Raw genomic sequence first — 21042 nt, forward strand, 5'->3', positions numbered from 1 at the left:
GGCTCCAATTAAACAGCCCTAGCTAACCCCAGGTAGAGTTGAGTTATCCCCATTGAACTCTGCACAAATTATAGAATCATGAGAAAAGACATGGTTGTCTATAAACTACTAAAGGGTTTCTTATACAGCACTAGAAAATGCTACAAGTCTAAGTTCCTATTCTTAGAGCCAACTCAGAACATTTCCAAAATCCATTAAATTCACCAAAAGAAGAATTACTGGAATAATCAAATATGCACCATCACACTCACTAATTTGTAGATACACTTTTATGAGTCCACTAAGACAAAAACAATTTTATGCTTCAGCTCTCATCAGAAGGGAATTTAATTTAGTTCAGCATACAAAAAGGATAATCTTTGTTAAATATAGCAAATAATCAGGATAGATAGTGTCTGAAAGATATTTTTTTTTTGTAGATTTCAAAAGCAGTGGGTTATAGTTCTAACAAGGTTACAGTATGTGTGTATGCATAAAACACACATACATAAATATAGATATTATATTTTATTAATACAATTTTTTTCAAATGTTTTTTGGTGATTTGTAAGAAAGGGGAGTTGAGTACCCTTTCGATAAACATTATTTTAGAACCAGACTTGTCAGTTGTGTGTATACTTATAGGAATAGAGATAGGAAATACACAGATTATAAATTAAAAATAATAATAACTCTGTAGGGATTAAGGTATAGCTATCTAAGGCACCAGAAGGAGGCAACAACAGGGAATAACTCTCTTCAGTATGTTTTTCTTTTCTTTTTTTGGTACCAGGGATTGAACCCAGAGGCACTTAACCACTGAGCCACATCCCTAACCCTTTTTTGTATTTTATTTAGAGACAGAGTCTCGCTGAGTTGCTTAGGGCCTTGCTAAGTTGCTGAGGCTGGCTTTGAACTTGTGATCCTCCTGCCTCATCCTCCCAAGCCACTGAGATTGTAGGTGTGCCCCACTGTGCCCAGCCATGGTATGTTTCTTTATACCCAAACCCATTTATCTATTCTAGTACTTTTAATTCTCAATACATTTTCAGCCACATATAGCTATTCTGTATCCTGGTCACCTTTACCTTCTATGGTCAAGGAAGAAGTAAAAACAAACAAACAAAAAAAGCAACATAGTGATCAGAAAAATGAAGATTCTGAGAAAAACTATTAAAGTGTGTTCTAAATGTAACATGGTAATAAAATAGCTCACTTTTAGAACTAGGTTGACAAATCTTTTCTGTGAAAGTCCAGATAGTAATCACTTTAAGCTTTATGATCATATTTTTTATTGTAAGTGCTCAATTCTACTCTTTTAGTGAAACAGCAGTAATAAATGGCTGTAACTTTGTTCCAATAAATGTATTTAAAAAGAGGGTGGCAGGGTGAACTTGATCTGTAGGCACAGTATGAAAAATTCTTCTTTAGAATGACATTTCCTTTTTCTTTCTTCTTTAAGTAGAACACTTGTGAAAAAATATAATTTGCCATGAAAAAGAACAATGTCAGTACCATTTTAATAGGTTTGTATTTTGGGCAAGTTATTAATCATTTGAATTTGTTTTCTTTTCAAGTGGAAATAAAAAAATAGTACCTTAATGTATGTTGAAAAAAACAACTGAGCATTTATAAAGCACCCAGAAAAATACTCAGCAAATTGGTACACCTCAATAAAAGTTTCTCCCTTTGTGAACTAGTAAGGCCTACTAGAACATGCTATGAAATTCCCTTTCTGTTTTTGATCTTTGCTTACTTACCAACATACTCATTGATCCTACAGCAATGGGTTTATCCTTTAATTCTGGATTGTCCCTCATTTCTACAGCTGCATAGAAGGCATCCATGTCAACATGCACTATGGTATTGTTCAAATCCCGGCCCTGTTCTAATTCCATTGCAAATCTGTCAACCTTAATTAAAAAAAAAAAGAGTTAACACACTTTAAGACAACATAATATTTAAATATCATTAATCATAACATTAATTTTAATTTAGTAGGCATTTATGTGCCTCCATCCGTTTATGCATCCATACATCCTATGGATGCAAATTTTATGGCTATTCATGAGTGTTTATGGGTATATAATTTATTGTTGTTTTTTGAGAATGGTAACTGCTTTTATTTTCACAAATACAGCTTATTCTTTAAAATTTTTTTAAAAAATATTTATTATTTTTTAGTTGTAGTTGGACACAATATCTTTATTTTATTTTTATGTGGTGCTGAGGATCTAACCTAGGGCCTCGCACATACTAGGCGAGGACTCTACCACTGAGCCACAATCCCAGCCCCACAGCTTCTTCTTTTTTTAAAAAAATATTTATTCTTAAGCTTTAGGTGGATACAATATCTTTATTTTACATTTATGTGGTGCTGAGGATTGAACCTAGTGCCTTGTGCTCCCCCCCCCCAGCTTATTCTTAAATGTCATTTCTTCACAACTCTTCTCTCCATACTCCCAGGCTATATATATAGTAAGAACTTAATAAATATTTATTGAATGAAGAAGTATTTCAACTGCTTATATCAAATATTCTATTGCTTTATAAATTTGGAGAACTTACTAGTACTGAAAGTTTCAATTTAGGTAAAATAAACAACTCCTATTTGACTCAAAATGTGTCTTAAAATAGCAACAAAGAAAATGTACAACAAAAGATTATACCTCTTTGGCATATCTTGTTATACTGAACAGTAACGTATAACCCAAACATACCAAAGTATAATGTAAAAATTCCCTCTGTAGAACTGCTGTCATTATGCATTTGATAAATGTTAGTTGATACAAATAAAATTTGAAAACTTAAGAAATAATTAATACTTTATAAACTTCAATACATATGTCAAATTATCTTAATCTTTGACTCTTCAGAGAAAAATTGGGCTGAAAAGAATAAAGAGAAACAAAAGGGGGTAGAAATAACCAAAGTAGGCAAGTAAGAAAAGGGTTTATGAAACAGATATACTCATTTATAATTGCTTTTTGTGGCTTGCCTCTGTTAATGTTAAATAATTCCAGCTTTCTGGGTAGCTGAGGGTTACTGTGTGACAATTTTATCTCTGCAATGCGTATGCAAGTTGCCAAAACCATTGAAATAAAATCATAAGAGCATGTAAGGAGCATGGAACAGTGACACATGGTACAAGTTCAATAAATGCAATTTATTACTAAAAGTATGAGCATATAGCTACATAACAAAGCAATCAAAAACAGAGAAAAACAGCCCAAAATTGGCAAGTGCTGGTGAATCCTGGAATAAAATCAACTTCCACCATGTGGAGATCCTTAGAGCAAGTTGTTGTTGTTGTTTGGTACTAGGGATTGAAACCAAGGGCACTCCACCACTGAACCACATCCCTAGCCCTGGCCTCATTAAGTTGTTGAGGCTGACTTTGAACTCGTGATCCTGCTGCCTCAATCTCCCAGGCTGCTGGGATTACAGGTAAGCACTACCATGCCCCGCTGAGCAAGTTTCTTTGAAGGTGCAAACATAATAGGCATGGTGGCTCACACCTGTAAACATAGCAACTAGGGAGGCTGAGACAGGAAGATTACAAATTTAAGACCAGCCAAGGCAACATAGTGAGAGCCTGCCTCAAAATTATAAGCATTTTTATACATCACTAATGAATCCTCACAAAGAGAAATTAAGAAAACCACCCCATTCACAAAAGCCTCAAAAAACCCCCAAAAAAACCCAAAAAAACTTGGGAATCAATTTAACAAAAGAGGTGAAAGACCTCTACAAGGAAAACTATAGAACACTAAAGAAAGAAATTGAAAAAGACCTTAGAAGATGAAAAGATATCCCATGCTCTTGGATAGGCAGAATTAATGTTGTCAAAATAGCCATACTACCAAAAGTGCTATGTGATACCAATTAAAAAACTCAACGTCATACCTCATAGAAATAGAAAAAACAATCTTGAAATTCATTTGGAAAAATAAGAGACCCAGAATAGCCAAAGAAATCTTTTAGCAAGAAGAGTGAAGCAGGAGGCATCACAATACCAGACGTTAAACAGAGCCATAGTAACAAAAACAGCATGGTATTGGCATCAAAACAGACATGTAGACCAATGGTACAAAATAGAAAACACAGAGACAAACCTGAATAAATACAGTTATCTCATACTAGACAAAGGCACCCAAAACACACATTGGAGAAAAGATAGCCTCTTTAACAAATCATACTGGGAAAACTAGAAATCCATATGTAGCAAAATGAAATTAAACCCCTATCTCTCTCTATGCACAAAACTCAATTCAAAGTGGATCAAGGACCTAGGAATTAGACCAGAGACCCTACACCTAATAGAAGAAAAAGTAGGCCTAAATTTTCATCATGTTGGGTTAGGCCCCTAAAGCGCAAGAAACAAAATCAAGAATCAATAAATGGAATGGAATCAAACTAAAAAGCTTCTTCTCAGCAAAAGAAACAATCAATGAGGTCAAGAGAGAGCCTACATTTTGGCAGCAAATTTTTGCCACATGCACATCAGATAGTGCTCATCTCCAGGATATATGAGAACTCAAAATACTTAACACCAAAAAAACAAACAACCCAATCAATAAACGGGTTAAGGAATTGAACACACACTTCTCAGAAGAAGATATACAATCAATCAACAAATACATGAAAAAATGTTCAACATCTATATTAATCAGAGAAATGCGAATCAAAACTACTCTAACATTTCATCTCCAGTCAGAACAGCAATAATTAAGAATAATAAGCAAAAATAAGTGTTGTGAGGATGTGAGGAAAAAGGCACACTTACACATTGCTGGTAGGACTGCAAATTGGTACAGTCAATCTGGAAAGCAGTACAGAGATTCCTTAGAAAACTTGGAATGGAACCACCGTTTGACCCAGCTATCTCACTCCTCACTCTATACCCAAGGGACTTAAAAAGAGCATAGTACAGTGACACAGATACATCAACGTTTATAGCCACAGAATTCACAATAGCAAAACTGTAGAACCAATCTAAATGCCCTTCAATAGATGAATGAATAAAGAAACTGTGGCATATACACACAATGGACTATTACTGAGCAAGAAAAGAGAATAAAATTCTGGCATTTGGAGGTAAATGGATGTAGTTAAAGAATATCATGCTAAGTCAAGTAAGCCAATCCCAAAAAACCAAAGGCCAAATGTTTTCTCTGATAAGCGGATGTTAATCCATAATGGGGAGGGGCACAGGATGAGTGGAAGAACTTTGGATTGGGAAAAGAGGAGGGAGTAGAGAGGGGGCATGGGGATAGGAAGGATGGTGGAATGAGACAGACATCATTACCCTAGGTACATGTACGATTACATGAATGGTGGGACCCTATTTCGTGTACAACCAGAGAAGTGAAAAATTCTGCTCCATTTGTGTATAATGAATCAAAGAGCATTCTGCTGTCATGTATAACTGGGGATGGAGCTTAGTGGTTGACTGCTTGTTTGGTATGCACAAGAATCTGGGTTCGATCCCTGGAACCATCCTGCCATGCACACACAAAGTGGAGAGGCACAAAGGTACACATTGTATGTAGCTTTTCCCCCCATGCTGGACTTCCCTTATCTCCACTTTGCAGAATTTTTTTTCATGGCCTTCCTTCTTAGCATTATTGTGACACTAGCTGTTCACTAGCCATAGATTAAAATTATAATTTCTTTTTTAGAAACAATCACCCTGAATCACATTTGTCTGTAGCAGCCACAGTAAGAATCTCCAGAGGGCCTGCTCCTGTTTAGTCTACAAGTCACTGAAAGACTTGAGGTGTTCTGTGCTTTCCTCAAGCTGTTCCTTTGTCTAGAATGCCTTTCCTACCTGTCACAAGGCTTCAAGGATCAGCTTACATATCTCTCTGTAATTTAACTGGATCTTTTTCCTTTGTGTCAGATAAGTTAATATTCCTTCATTTGTATTCCTGCTCTTATCATGGCACTTATTGTATTAGATGCTGAATTTTGAGTACCTTCAGGAGAAAGTTCTTATCTACCAGTAAATCCTTCCCCACAGAAGAGACAGGAGGGGAGGCTGGTAGGAGAAATTAAATTTGTATCAATATATTATTAAATTTGTATCAATATATAACTTTAATATATTAAAGTTGTTTTTTTAAAAAAGTAGTATTAGAAAAATTTTGGAGAAGGTTAACTTCTTGCAGTGAGACACTGTACGTAACAAAAGGAACTTTTCAATTTTATCCTGATTTATCATCCTGATTTAAACTGTTTCTTCTGGCAGTGTTCATTTTGGACTTGAGAATGGCATCCTGACTAGATGTAAACAAATCATGAAGACTAGTAAAAACAGGGTAGACTAAAAGCTAATCTACAACCCAGATAATATGCCTAGGATATGAGTAGAGTGAGAGTGAGGGAGTGGCATCTGAAATAATTTGGCCTGAAATTATCCAGAAAACTAAAAGACAATAAATAGAAAGCAAACCATATGGTAAAAATTCTCTTACGACTCATATATTAATGCTATGACAATTTCTTTGGCAATGTATTCTCTTTTCTTAATATAAGTGTGCAGTTGCCAAAAGGAAACCTCCCCACTGCATGACTCATACATTCCACTTTCCTTTACTATCTCTCATTAGTCACCCTTGTCTGAACTTTTCTTTTTACATCTACCAGATGCACACCACCACTGTTTTTTTTAGTTTTTTTCTACTTAAGTTCTCACATTTCCCTTTCTTCTATTTTCCCTCCCAATGATTTTCAAGCTCTGAGTCTGTAACATGCACCTTGTTCCCTCTGTCACTGCTGAGAATCAGTGTGTGTCACATGGGGTTAAATATAAGGGCTTTGGTTTAGGTCCCAGCACTGCCACTCATTAGTTATATGACAGTGGATAGATTAACCGCTCTCTCATCATTACTTTCTTTATTTATAAAGTGGGACTACACTAACTTCCAAAAGTCATTGAAAAGAATTAAGAGCCACTAATGTGATGAACTTATCTAAGGATACAGTAAGGATTTAACAATAATACCTCTAATTTTAAAAGTACAAGTGACATTTATTGAGTATATTATGTCAATTAATATGCTAAGTGCTTCTTAAATTAATCCATTTAATTATCAAAGTAATTCTGTGATTATAATTATTATTCCTATTTTTTTTTTAGATTTTTTAGTTGTAGATGGACACAATACCTTCATTTTATTTATGTTTTTATGTCGTGCTGAGGATCAAACCCAGGGCTTCACACATGCTAGGCAAGTGCTCTACCACTGAGCTCAACCCCAGCCCCCTATTACTCCTATTTTATAGATGAGGAAACTAAAGTTCAGTAAGATTAATTTTCCCTGAGTTATACAGCTGGTAAATGGTAGAGCTAGACCTGGAAACAAGTTTACTCCAAAGCATATGTCCTTTCTATTATCTTATGATGCTTATCTAAAATAGATTTTTTAAAGTCTTTAACATTTAAGTTCAAGTAAGTTCAAAAAGAATACTAATAGTGTATTTCATATCCATAATTGTCTTATTTACTTAAAAAAAAACCTCCCATTTCTATTACATTTAGAGGACTATTTTAGAAATAATGCTGCTTTTTTTGTTTTTGGTACTGGGGATTGAACCCAGTACCACCCACCACAACCCCAGCCCTTTTTGTATTTTATTTAGAGACAGGGTCTCACTGAGTTGCTTAGGGCCTCACTAAGTTGCTGAGGCTGACTTTGAACTTCTGATCCTCCTGCCTCAGCCTCCCAAACAGCTGGGATTATAGGTGTGTGCCACCATGACCAGCTGAAACGAATGCTTTTAATTGCTTGACTTGGTATTTCTTTAAAGACTACTGAGGGAGTATGAGTTAATAAAGTCCATTGTTAAAATGCACAAAATGTACTGATTTGCTGTGTAGTTGCCATTTAATATAACATGGATATTTGTTTACGGACTTATATTGTTATGAATATTTTGGCAGTGATAACAATAATTGTGTCTTTAGGAGGTCTAATGAGGGTAGGATAGGGTGGAAAAACTTAGGTTCTGGATGAACATCCTGGGAGTTCATGCCTGCAGAAATTACTTACCTCAGGTGGACTAGCAATAGTTCACATTACCGTATCACACAAATAAAATCTAGCACTTGCAAATTTTAGACTTGAAAATAGAAACACACTTCCCATGAAAACATCTCTGTTCTTGCAGACCTTCTTGACTCTTTAGGACTTCCTCAATCTCCTCCTGTTTATACAATTTCTTTTAGAGGAAGCTCAACAAATGAAACAATTCAACAATCAACATAAAACACATTTCCTGTCATTCCTGTTGCAAAAGATGCCAGAGAGCCTCCCATGAAACAGTTGACTAAAACTGGAACAAAATCTGCACTTCTCTATACAATGAAAGGCATTTTCATTCCTTCAGATTATTAGCATATTTAAGAGTAAACTTAAAAAATAGTATGAACAGCTAAAAGTTGTTAGCACCGCTCCCATGTACTTTATATCTTTAAAACTTACATTAAAAATATTTGTAGGGGGGCTGGGGATGTGGCTCAAATGGTAGCGCGCTCCCCTGGCATGCATGCGGCCTGGGTTCGATCCTCAGCACCACGTACAAACAAAGATGTTGTGTTCGCCGATAACTAAAAAATAAATATTAAAATTCTCTCTCTCTCTCTCTCTCTTTAAAAAAATATTAAAAAAAAAATATTTGTAGGGCTGGGGCTGTGGTTCAGTGGCAGAGTGCTTGCCTAGCACATATGAGGCACTGGGTTCAATCCTTAGCACCGCATACAAATAAATAAATACCCTAGTACATGTATGAAGACATGAAGGATGTGACTCTACTTTGTGTACAACCAGAGATATGAAAATTGTGCTCTAACTGTGTAATATGGATTGTAATGCATCCTGTTGTCACATATAACAAATTAAAATCAAATAAATAAGTAAATAAATAAATAAAAGTTCTGAAACATTAAAAAAATTTGTAGACTACAGATCAATAAAACTTGCCAAAAATGTCCGCAAAGTATACTGCTTAAGAAATAAGATAACTTTAAAAACTATGTTGTTTTGGATAGAATGAAATTTTTTAAAAAACTTAGTTTATCTGAAAAAGAAACTGCAAGAGAAAAAGAAAAAAAAAGTTGAAAGAAGAGTTATAAGGAAGAATATTAAACTATATTTTTAATTTTAAATAACTAAAATTATATGGTACTGATAAAGGAAAAGAGTCAATTGATTAGAAGAGAGAGTCTAGAAATAAATAAAAGTGTAATGGGAATATAGTATTTGAAAGTATCTCATTTCAATTCAGTGGAGAAAGATCTTATGGTTCAATAAATGGTGTTGGGACAATTGAATCACCATTTAGGCAAAATATAATAACCTTTAAGAAAAAAAGTACTTCATACCTTATATCAAAGCAAATTCTACAAAGAGTGAAACAACAAGCCACAGACTAGGAGAAAATATTTGCAGAAGACATAACTGATACAGGACCATTATCTAAAATATACAAAGAATTTTAAAAACTTAACAATAAGAAAACAAAACTACCTGATTAAAAAGTGGGCCAAACAATTTAATAGACACCTCACCAAAAAAGATAATACAGGTGGCAAATAAGTATATAAAAAAAAGATGCTCGAAATCATATGCCATCAGGGAAATGCAAATTAAAAACAATGAGAGACCACTATTCTATATATCAATTGGAATAACTAAAATCTAAAATATTTGAAACAGTAAATATTGGTATGAATGTGTCACTGCTGGCGGGAATGCAAAATAGTACAGACACTTTGGAAGAGAGTTTAGAAATTTCTTTTAAAACTAAACAGTTTCTTACCATATGATCCAACAATTACCCTCTTTAGCATTTACTAAAAGGAATTGAAAACACGTCCACACAGAGACCCTGCATATGTATGTTTGTAGTAGCTTATTCTTAATTGCCAAAACTTGGAAGTAATCAACCTGCTCCTCAGTAGGCAAACAGATAAATAAACTGGTACATCCAGATGATGGGATGGAATAATATTCAGCACATAAAAGAAATGAGCTATCAAGCCATGAACAGACATGCAGTGATCTTAAAGGCATACCATAAGTGGAATAAGCCAATTTGAAAAGGTTTCATGCTGTATGATTCCGACTATCGCCGCAAAGGTAAATCTTTGAAAGTATTAGAAAGACCAGTGATTGATTGCCAAAGGTTAGTAAAAGGGAAGGATAAATAGGCAGAGTCTAAAGGATTTTAAGGATAGTAAAACTGCTCTGTATGCTATGATAGTGAATACATGTCATTATAAATTTGTCCAAACCTATAAATTGTACAACACAAATAATGATTTATTGATTTTAGGTGATAATGATGTGCCAATGTAGGGTCATTAGTTATACCAAATGTACCAATCTATGGGGGATGATACTAGTCAGGGAGGTAATGCCTGTGTGGGGCAGGGGTATATGGGAAATCCACCTTCTGTTCAATTTTGCTGTGAACTCAAAACAGCACTAGAAACAAAGTCTTAAAAAAATGGATGTGATTATATAAACATTTTTAAATTGTGTAGGGAAAAAACTCATGCAAAATTAAAAGACAACATACTGGAAACATATTTATATCAAATGGCAAGAGAAAAACCCTAAAGATATGATAAGATCTTATAAATCAAGAGAAATGGATATAAACTCCCTAGAAATATGGAGAAATGTGGGCAAAGGATATTGCTTCAGACTGCTAGTTGAAGCTCCAAATCCTTCCTTCATTCCATAGTAACGTATTTTTAGCTGGGCACATAGCCATCCAGCTAGAGAATATATATTACAGCTTATCTTGCAGTTATTTTTTTTTGGGGGGGGGGCTGTAATTTAAACTACTGCCAAAAGAATGTGGGTTTAAGCAATGTGTGTAACTTTTTTTTTACTTGTTTAATAGCAAACTACTTAGTTTTGATATTTTTCTCCCAGTCTTTCTTCCTTACCAAGAAATGGAATATGGATTAGAGATAATCCAGTTTTGTAAATCCAAGTAAGGATAATACCAGGAGATGAAAGAACAACATGATTTATAGAATCTGGGTCTGTCAACTACTATGGTACCCCACTAGTTGTGGCCACTTACATATATGTGAGAAAGAAATAGCCTTATCTTATTTCAAATACATTTTTGGGTTTCTTGTGCCAGCTACTTGACCTACATCCTCACAAACAGAATAAAAGGGGACAGTCTCACAATAAGAAAATAAGAATGGCTAAAGTGTGAAAAGATTACTTTTTATGGTATAACAAAAGGAAGATAAATGAAAACAACCAAGAGGTAATATTTTGGACACTGTAAAATCAAAACCTAAAAGATGATAAAACTGATAAAATCTAGGTCTAAAAAGTATGTGGGGAACAAACAATAAATGGGCCAACAAACTGAACAGACACTTCTCGGAAGGTGATATACAATCAATCAACAAATATATGAAAAAATGTTCAACATCTCTAGCAATTAGAGAAATAATCAAAACTGCTCTAAGATTTCATCTCACTCCAGTCAGAATGGCAGCTATCAAGAATACAAACAACAATAAATGTTGGCGAGGATGTGGGGAAAAAGGAACACTCATACATATTGCTGGTGGGACTGCAAAATGGTGCAACTAATATGGAAAGTAGTAGGAGACTCACTGGAAAACCTGGAATGGAAACACCATTTGACCCAGCTATCCCACTCATTGGTTTATACCCAAAGGACTTAAAAAACAGCATACTACAGCCATATAAATGTTTATAGCAGCACAATTCACAATAGCTAAATTGTGGAATCAATCCAGATGCCCTTCAGTAGATAAATGGATAAAGAAAATGTGGTATATACACACAATGGCATATTACTTAGCAATAAAAGAGAATACAATCATGCCATCTGCAGGTAAATGGATGGGAGTTGGAGAATACAATGCTAAGAGAAGTTAGCCAATCCCAAAACACCAAATGCCGAATGTTTTCTGACATAAGGAGACTAATTCATAGTGAGATTGGGAGAGGGAGCATGGGAAGATTAGACCAACTCTAGATAGGGCAAAGGGAGAAAGCGGGAGGGAGGGGACAAAAGGGTTATTAAAAAGATGGTGGAATGAGATGGACATCACTACCCTAAGTACATGTATAAAGAAGACACAAATGATGTGAATATACTTTTATACAAGCAGAGATATGAAAAATTGTGCTCTATATATGTAATATGAATTGTACTGAATTCTGCTGTCATATATAACAAATTAGAATAAAAAATTTTTTAAAAAGAGCATAATTGTGATGTACTCATTTTATATACATCATTGGACAGTATTTTTAATGTTTATTTAGTATATTTGTACATACTCTATGTGTAAGTTTGATCTAGAATTTTTTGGGGAGACTGTCATTATCTAACTTTGATATCAAAACTAAAATAACCTAATAAAGGAGAATTTTACTCTTAAAAAAAGTATGTGAAGAAAACAATACTTACAATATTGAAAATGTAAAATAGTACCATCTATGGTGAAAATAACTACACTAGAGTGCAAAGATAGATAACAAGAATGATCACCACAGGGTTGTTCTAAAACAAAAAAAAACTGGAACCAAAGTAGGGTAAAATAAATAAAATTATGTTACTTACATACAGTGGAATGCTAAGAACCATTAAAAATGATGATCTAACAGACAAATCATCTTTTGTCACCACAGTATAATATTTAAAATTATCCTGTGCTTTAGAAAAGCATATATCAAAAATGATACATAGTTTAGGAAAGAAAACATAATTTATGATCCCTGAATTCTATCACAAGAAAGATTTCATTGCATATTAATTAATATTATAATTTTATTATTATGTATAGTGTAATGCTTTAGCATTGAATCAGATTTTGAAAAGAGAGTAAACTTGTCTAGCTATGAATTTAGCTTTATTAGCAGAAATGTGACTGCTTTGAATTGTCAATCTACCATATGGTGCCCTGAACCTTGGTTCCTATTACTTACTATTCCACAATTACTATAGAAAACAAGAATGATCACCACAGGGTTGTTCTAAAACAAAAAAATCTCACCAAGTTGCTGAGACTGGCCTAGAACGTCCAGTCCCTTGGTTCCTTCCTAACTTTTCTAATAAAATAACTCTTTTCTTTTTTTTTTGGTACTGGGGCACGCACTTTACCACTGAATCACATCTCCAGCCCATTTTATTTTTTATTTTGAGACAAGAGCTCACTAAATTGCTTAGGGCCTTGCTTAGTTGTTGAGTCTGGCCTTGATTTTGCAATCCTCCTGCTTCAACCTCCAAGTTGCTGGAATTACACATGTGTGACACAGAGCCCAGATCTAATGAAATAACTCTTAATAGCACAGGGAACTCTAAGTTGTTTATTTTCCCTAAATACTGGAGAAATCTAAAGTCTCCATGTTTTTAGAAACTTTGTGTTTTATTTTTAAAATTCAGATACATTTGTCATATTTATATATATATGTATATATGTGTGTGTATGTACATATATGTATATATGTGTGTGTATGTAAGTGTGTGTGTGTGTTTTACTATAAAATGGTTATGTTTTAAATTACTTTCTTTTTTATTTATTTATTTTGGTGGTGGTACTGGGGATGAACCCAGAGGCCCTCTATCACCAAGCCACATCCCCAAATCTTTTCTACTTTTTTTACTACCTATGGTGAAAATAACTACTTTAGAGTGCAAAGATAGAGAATACGAATGATCTAAAACAAAAAAACTCATCAAGTTGCTGAGACTGGCCCAGAACTTGCAGTTCCTCCACCTCAGCTTCCTGAGTCAGTGGGATTATAGGTATGAGCCTGCTTAAGTTGCCTTTTAATTTAATTAGTTAATATGTTCCTCCAAATCCTTTTCTGCAAAATCAGCATTACAGAAAATATGCCAATTTATCCTGTGGCCTTTTCTAGTGGCAAAGCATGCCTATAATTTAAAAAAAAACACAAGTTTTGGGTTGAATCCTAGCTCTGGCAACTACCTGTCCTATGAGGCTGGTAAGTTATTTAATTAAGACTCCATTTATTCTTCAGTATAATGGAGGTAATAAAGTCCAGATGTAGAATCTCTGTAAATGAGTATGACAATGCTTAGCAAAGTAAGTACACTTGCTGAATGTGTATGTTTTACAATATAATGAAACTTAGCTTTCTATACTTTACAATATAATGAAAACTTAGATTTCATCTTATTTGAAGTTATGACTCAAAAACAACGTATTTTAAAGGCCAATTACTATTCCACCAACTTCCACTTTAACAATTGAATTAATACCTGTAATTGTGCTTTCCTTAGTTGCTGGCTGGTAATTTGAGCTTTTTGTTGCATCATATTTTTAATTCGTTGGTTGACTTGTTTTTCCTTCTTGAGTTCATTTCCATAATATTTGGATCCCTATGGAGAAAATAAATCATAAGAAATATGTCTGAAGGAAAGCATTATTATAGTATACCTTGTTGGCTAAGAGTACAGACTCTGGAATCAAATGAACTGAATTCAAACTTAGCTCTACCATTTACTAGATGGGTGAACCAGCTAGTAAGAAATTACTTATTATTTGTTTCCTTATCTATAAAATATATTCATTAATCATAGAATTAATAAATTCTAAATCACAGAATTATTGTGCTGGGTACAGATCTGCATTCAGAACAGAATACTTTGTCCTAGGTAGAATCCACAGGCCATATCCAAGACCTTATTTAGCTGAGTCATCAGTTATCTCCACCAAAGTTTTAACATAAATGACCAAGTGGATGATGATCTACTATAAGGGGTGGGAGGCATGGGAACGATGAAGGAACTTTGGGTAAACAAAGAGGAAAGTAGGGAAGAGAGGGGGCAATAGGGTAGGAAAGATGATGGAATGAGACAGGTATCATTACCCTAGGCACATGTATGATTGCATGAATAGTGTGACTCTACATCATATACAACCAGAAAAATGAAAAGTAGTGCTCTATCTGTGTACAATGAATCAAAAAACATTCTACTATCATGTATAACTAATTAGAACAAATAAAAAAATAATAAAAATGCAAAAATATACCTTAAAGCTATTTATCATTCCACCACTCAACATATCCATTCTAACATTGAACATAGTCTCTATCCACTTATCAGGTTGACAGACACTAGATTATTTCTACTTTTTGACTATTATGAAAAATGCTGTTAAGAACATTTGGGTATATGTTTTTGTGTGGACATACATTGCCATTCTTCTTGGCTATGTACCTAGGAGTTGAATTTCTGGGTCATACTTAACCTTTTGAGGAACTGACAGATTATTTTCCAAAGTGACTGAACCATCATACAATCCCACCAACAACATATGAGAGTTCCAATTTCTCTACATCCTTGTCAACATTTGTGATCATCTGTCTTATTTATTATAGCTTTCTGGATAGCAGTGTGAATAGTATCTCATTGAAGTTTTAAAATTTGTATTTCCTTAATGATATTGAGCATCTTTTCATGTATTTATGAACCATATGCAAATTTTCTCTACTGAAATACCTACTCATATTTTTGCCCATATTTTTATTGGGTTGTTTGTTAAAGCTATAAGCTACATTATACTACTACTTCAGCTTGGCAAATCCATAAGTTTGATAATACAATCTGTTAGTGCAATTCTGGTATTAGTAATACACACGTACACATATCAGTGGTAGAAGTAAAAATTGATACAATCAATGTTTGATGATTTAATAACTCACAAAAATTATACATTCATATATTTTTTCATGCTATCTGTACTTTTGTGCAGCAATTCTACTTCTAGGAATCTCTCCTAGAGGTATACTTGTACACATGCAAGGTTATGAAGTATAAGGTTATTCAGCGTGTATTATTTATAAAAATTAAAGTCTAGAAATGACTTACATGTCCATCAGTAAAGATTCTGACTGGATTAATAAATTATACCCACACATGTGAGCATAAACAACAATACAGATCTTTACTTAGAAAGACCTTCAATTATAAAAACTGAAAACAAAACAAAATATTTGCAGTTATTTGGGGGCTAGGAATGTGGTTCAATGGTAAAGTGATTGCCTAGCATGCTAGAGGACCTGGGTTCAATCCCCAGCACCACAAAAACAAAAGACAGAAAACCAACCAATTATAGTACTCTCCTGTTGGGGTTAAAAAGGAAAAGAGCAGGGGCTGGGATTGTAGCTCAGCAGTAGAGCGCTTGTCTAGCATGGGCGGGACCAGGGTTCGATCCTCAGCACCACATAAAAAATAATAAAGGCATTGTGTTGTGACCATCTACACCAAAAAAAAAAAAAAAAAGTATTAAAAAAAAAGAATTAAAAAAAAAAGAAAAGAGCAGCTGGGTGCAGGGCCACAAGCTTGTAATCCTGGCTATTCAAGAGGCAGAAGCAGGGTTGGGTTTGTAGCTCAGTGGTAGAGCACTTGCCAAGCACATGTGAGGTACTAGGTTTGATCTCAGCACCACCTAAAGATAAATAAATAAAGTAAAGGTATTATGTCTTTCTATAACTAATTTTTTTTTTTTTTTAAAAAAGAGGCTGAAGCAAGAAGATTCCAAGTTTGAGACTCTGTCTCAAAAGGTTAGGGATGTAGCTTAGTGGTAGAGTTATTGCCTAGCATGAGCAATGGTCTCAATTCCCAGGACCTCCAAATAAAAATAAAAACACACCAAAACAAAATAAGAAAAAAAAAAAAAAAAACAAAAAAAAACTTGTACATCATTTTGCTTTTTTTTTTTTTTTTTTTTTTGGGCAGTACTGGGGATTAAACCTTGGGGCACTCTACCAGTGAACTATAACCCCCCAGTCCTTTTTTTTTTTTTTCTTTTGAGACAGTCTTGCTAAATTGCCTAGGTTGATCTTGAACTTGAGAAGCTGGGATTATAGCCATGTACCACTGAAACTGGAATGGCAAGAGCAAAAAATTAGAAGGGAGATTATGCCGGGGTGCAGTGGCACATGCCTGTAATCCCAGTGACTTGGGAAGCTGAGGAAAAAGGATCTCAAGTATGAGGCCAGCCTCAGCAACTAAGCAAGGCCCTAAACAACTTAGTGAGATCCTGTCTCAAACTAAAATATAAAAAGGACTGGGGATGTAGCTCAGAGGTAAAGTGTCCATAGGTTCAATCCCTAGTACCAAAAAAAAAGAAAAAAAAATTGAAGGGAGATTATTCCTTACTCTTTCATTGCTTAATAATATATATTAAAATATTTAATAAAAAGAATATTCAAAACAACGATTTTCCTTGAAACAGAAAGTTTAAAAGTAATTAAATTACAGATATAGAAAGAAACAAAAAACATACCTTTGTGGCCTCCATTATAATTTTGTTAATTTTCTCTTTATCTAATCCTTCCATTCCTGCTTTATTATCATTAAGTCCCATTCTAAGCAGAAGATCATCTTTGTCATTGTCATTCTTTTCCTTTGTGCTATACATGGTGTAAATGTAAAACGTCTTCTTTTTTTACTATCTGAAAAAGCATACAAAATAAATACTGCTTTTAAAAGCATCCATAACTAGGACACATAAGGAAATCAATAAGACAAATTAAAAAAAAAAGATAGTTAAGAATTCTTAACTCCTGAAAAATTACCATTCAGATTTTTATAATTACTCTTCCAAGATTACTGTACTCTTGAAAGAAAAACAGAAATTATCATTTTCTGCATGCTTTGTGCCAGCTACTCATTACACTTGAGGCTTTAAAAGTGAACCTCATAAGAGCCCTGAAAGGTAGATATTATTATTCCCAGTATAAAAAGAGAAGAAACTTGGTTTTGGAACATGTCTGCTGACACAAATTTGCTTTAACATGGCAACATCTTTGTTGAAAACCAAGTCTGAATCCAAAACTATAGATGAACACTACAGCAAATACAAAATAACACTTTCTCTACTATACCTTAAATTCTATTGTATACATTATTATTATTATTATTATTATTATTATTATTATTATTTACTAAGGATTTAACCCAAGAGCTACATCCCCAGTCCTTTTAAAAGTTTTTTGAGACAGGGTCTTGCCAAGTTGCTTAGGGCCTCACTAAATTGTTAAGGCTGGCCTCGAACTTGCAATCTTTCTGCCTCAGCCTCCCAAATCACTCGGACTACAAACCATTGCACTTGGCCAGAGCACCATTAAGACAGTGGGGAAAACTACAGAAAAAAACTATTCACTTCCAGGAAACTTTTACATTGTACAATGTTATGTCACTTCTAAGATTAAGAAAAATCCTTTTGAAGGCCAGATATGGTGGTATATTATATATATAGAGAGAGATAAATATAGATATATAGATATATAGTCTCAGCTACTCAGGAAGATGAGGCAGGAGGATCACTTGAGCCCAGGAGTTTGAGATCAGGATGAGCAACAGAGAGACTCCATTGCAAACCAAAAGAAAAAAATAGAAATAGCCTTTCAAATAAATACTTTAATATCTACACGTGGATCTTATTGTTTATCTTCACATTATATGAGCCTTAAAAACTCTTTATAACAACTGTTATAAACTCTGTAACAGAAAAAAAATTATCAAGAAAACAAATTAAAATTTCAGCAAAGTTAAATGAATTGCCCATCATAACTCTGCCTGTAAGTGGAAGAATTTCAATTTGCATCTAAGTCTTATTATTCCAACTCCAATACAGTTACCATGATATCACAGCTGCCTCCAATTTGGGGTTCATTTATGCTAGACACAAATGGCCAGATGAAAGTAAAAAATGTGGAAAAAAATAAAAGGCCAGGTGAACAGATCTACAGCAATGATAGTAACTTATCTGCATGATTTAGCAAGAGCTCATTTACTCCAATCTGCCTTGAGGACCTTCCCCCCACCCCTTAATGGAAAATACGTGCTACTTTAGTATGGTCTGTTTATGCAAACTCATCTTGATATCAAGTTCTCATTTTTGTAAGAGTCACTTTTCTTTTTCTTTCTTTCTTTTCTCTTTCTTTCTTTCTTCCTTTCTTCTCTCCCTCCCTCCCTCCCTCCCTTCCTTCCTTCTTTCTTTCTTTCTTTCTTGTGCATGTGGTGCTGGGAATTGAACCCAGGGCCTCATGCATGCTAGGCAAGCACTCTACCATTGAACCACATCCCCAGCCCCTTTTATTTTTTAATTTGAAACAGGGTCTCACTAAGTTGCTGGGGTTGGTCTCAAACTTGAGATCCTCCTACCTCAGCCTCCCAAGTTGCTGGGATTACAGGTATGTACCACCAGGTCTGGCTCTTGAGGACTCTTTTAAAAACAACAACAATGTGGCTTCCATTTTGGGCAACAACAAAGAATAAAAATAATTTTAGTAGGGACTTTGAATACTGTGACTATTAATGGCAGTTCCATTAGGAAAAAACATGGACACCATAGTAGTTTCCAAACTTCGTTGTACATTAGATTACCTCTGGAACTTAAAAATCTTGATGCCCACTCAGGTCTCATCATATACTAAATATATCAGAAACTCTGAGAGTAAGAGCCAGATAAACAGCAGTATTTTTAGAGATGCCAGGTGATTTCAATATGCCCCAAAATATAGGAACCAGTGATGTAGATGTTGCTTCTGAATGCCCAGGCTGGTTTTCCATTTTCATTGTTTTTCCTTAAACTGTCAGATGCAATTTAATATGACCCTGTATTTTGTCTTAGTCTTCAGTAATTCAATTACTTGGCATTTTCTAGTAAAGCAGGCAAGTATAATTCAGTTATAATTTCACCACACCCAAACTACTAAAAAGTGAGTCCAAAAACTAAACACAGAACTCCACCTCTAAGCCACCTTGCCCTTTAAATGATGAATATATATGAAAAGAAAATAAACACTATTGAAAAGAAACTCGAACAATTTTACATTACTAATTATATACTTATATTAATTAGCTAGCTAAACTCTTAAGAATTGGTTTGGGTTCTTAACTGGGTTAGAAGTGGGCTATCAGAAATGCTGGCACCAGGAAAAATTGTGAGATAAAGTTAGTTTTATACTACTTTCCCCTATTGAAGACTACTTAACCCCAACTGAAGTACAATTTCATAGGTATACATTTACTGTCATTTATATGTCTATGACTTCCAAGTTTGCAATACCAGTCCAAATTCATAACATCTCAAATTTAACATGTCCCAAACTGATTTTCTCATTTCCCTCCATTCCCCCAAACCAACTCCACTTTCTTCCTCATTTCAGTTGAGGACAATTTGAATCCCTTTCAATTGCTCATGCCTTAGAATCACTTGACTTTCTTTCTCAAACACTCACAATCAAACTGTCAGGAAATCCTGTGGGCTCCTTCAAAATACATCCTGAGTTTAACTACTTCCAACCATCTTCACTGCTTTCCTTTAGTCTGATCCATCATCTCCTGCCTAGATAAATTTCAACAGTCTCCTAGTCTCTCTGCTTCTACCCATGCTATTCTTGTTAATTATCAACACTGTAGTCCAAATGATTCTTTTAAATCACAAATTAGATCATATCACTCTTATGCTGAAAACTGTATAATGCTACCCCATCTCACTTCAAAATAAAACACAAGTCCTTAAAATGACCTTCAAGGCCTTAAAGAGTTTGAATCCTTCCTACTTGTTTACCTTGTATTTTTCTAATACTCTTCTGCATGCTCACTCTTCTTCAGTCAAGGTACATTCCAGCCTCAACTCAAGGCCCTTTTGTAAACTGCCTGTTTCCCTTCCCCTGGAGGGTCAAATAGCCCCTTGACTAAATTCCCACCACCTCTTCAGGTCTTTGATTAAATGTCACCTTCTCGGTGAGAGCTACTCTGACCTCTCTATTTTAAACTGAAGCCTAATCACTTTGATTATTTCTAAATCAAAGAAATTATCAAGACCAAGGTAATAGCTATAATTTGGATCTTGAACGTCCCCCAAAGACTTGGGAAGTGGTGGGATGTTTTAGAGGTTGGGCCTAGTGGGAGGTCTTTAGGTCATTGAGGGGTGTGCCCTACAAGGGGATTGTGGGACCCCAGTCTCTTCTCCTTCCTCTCTGCTTTCTTGGCTTGAAATAAGGTTAG

The 21042-nt window shown here is 34.5% G+C and overlaps 1 protein-coding gene across 7 annotated transcripts in view; it reads right to left on the bottom strand.

Moving 5' to 3' along the window:
- The window catches only part of Polk (DNA polymerase kappa), a 69091-nt gene that overhangs the window by 26207 nt on the left and 21842 nt on the right, over positions 1-21042 (bottom strand). For 4 of the 7 annotated variants that reach the window (XM_046426911.2, XM_046426903.2, XM_046426919.2 and 1 more), the window contains exons 2-4: positions 17309-17477; positions 14275-14394; positions 1740-1892 (exon numbers count right to left, since the gene is read on the bottom strand). In XM_046426911.2, coding sequence (XP_046282867.1) covers positions 1740-1892; positions 14275-14394; positions 17309-17443 — 408 coding nt within the window. In that variant the 5' untranslated portion in view covers positions 17444-17477. Of the gene's footprint in view, positions 1-1739; positions 1893-8465; positions 8591-14274; positions 14395-17308; positions 17478-21042 lie in introns of those variants that run through there. The other 3 variants (XM_058574070.1, XM_058574068.1, XM_058574065.1) reach the window with 2 other exon arrangements.

The sequence above is a fragment of the Marmota monax genome, unplaced genomic scaffold (genome assembly GCF_021218885.2).
Source record: "Marmota monax isolate L192 unplaced genomic scaffold, Marmota_monax_Labrador192_F-V1.1 WCK01_AAM20220418_F8-fsc00018, whole genome shotgun sequence".
Lineage (NCBI taxonomy): Eukaryota > Metazoa > Chordata > Mammalia > Rodentia > Sciuridae > Marmota > Marmota monax.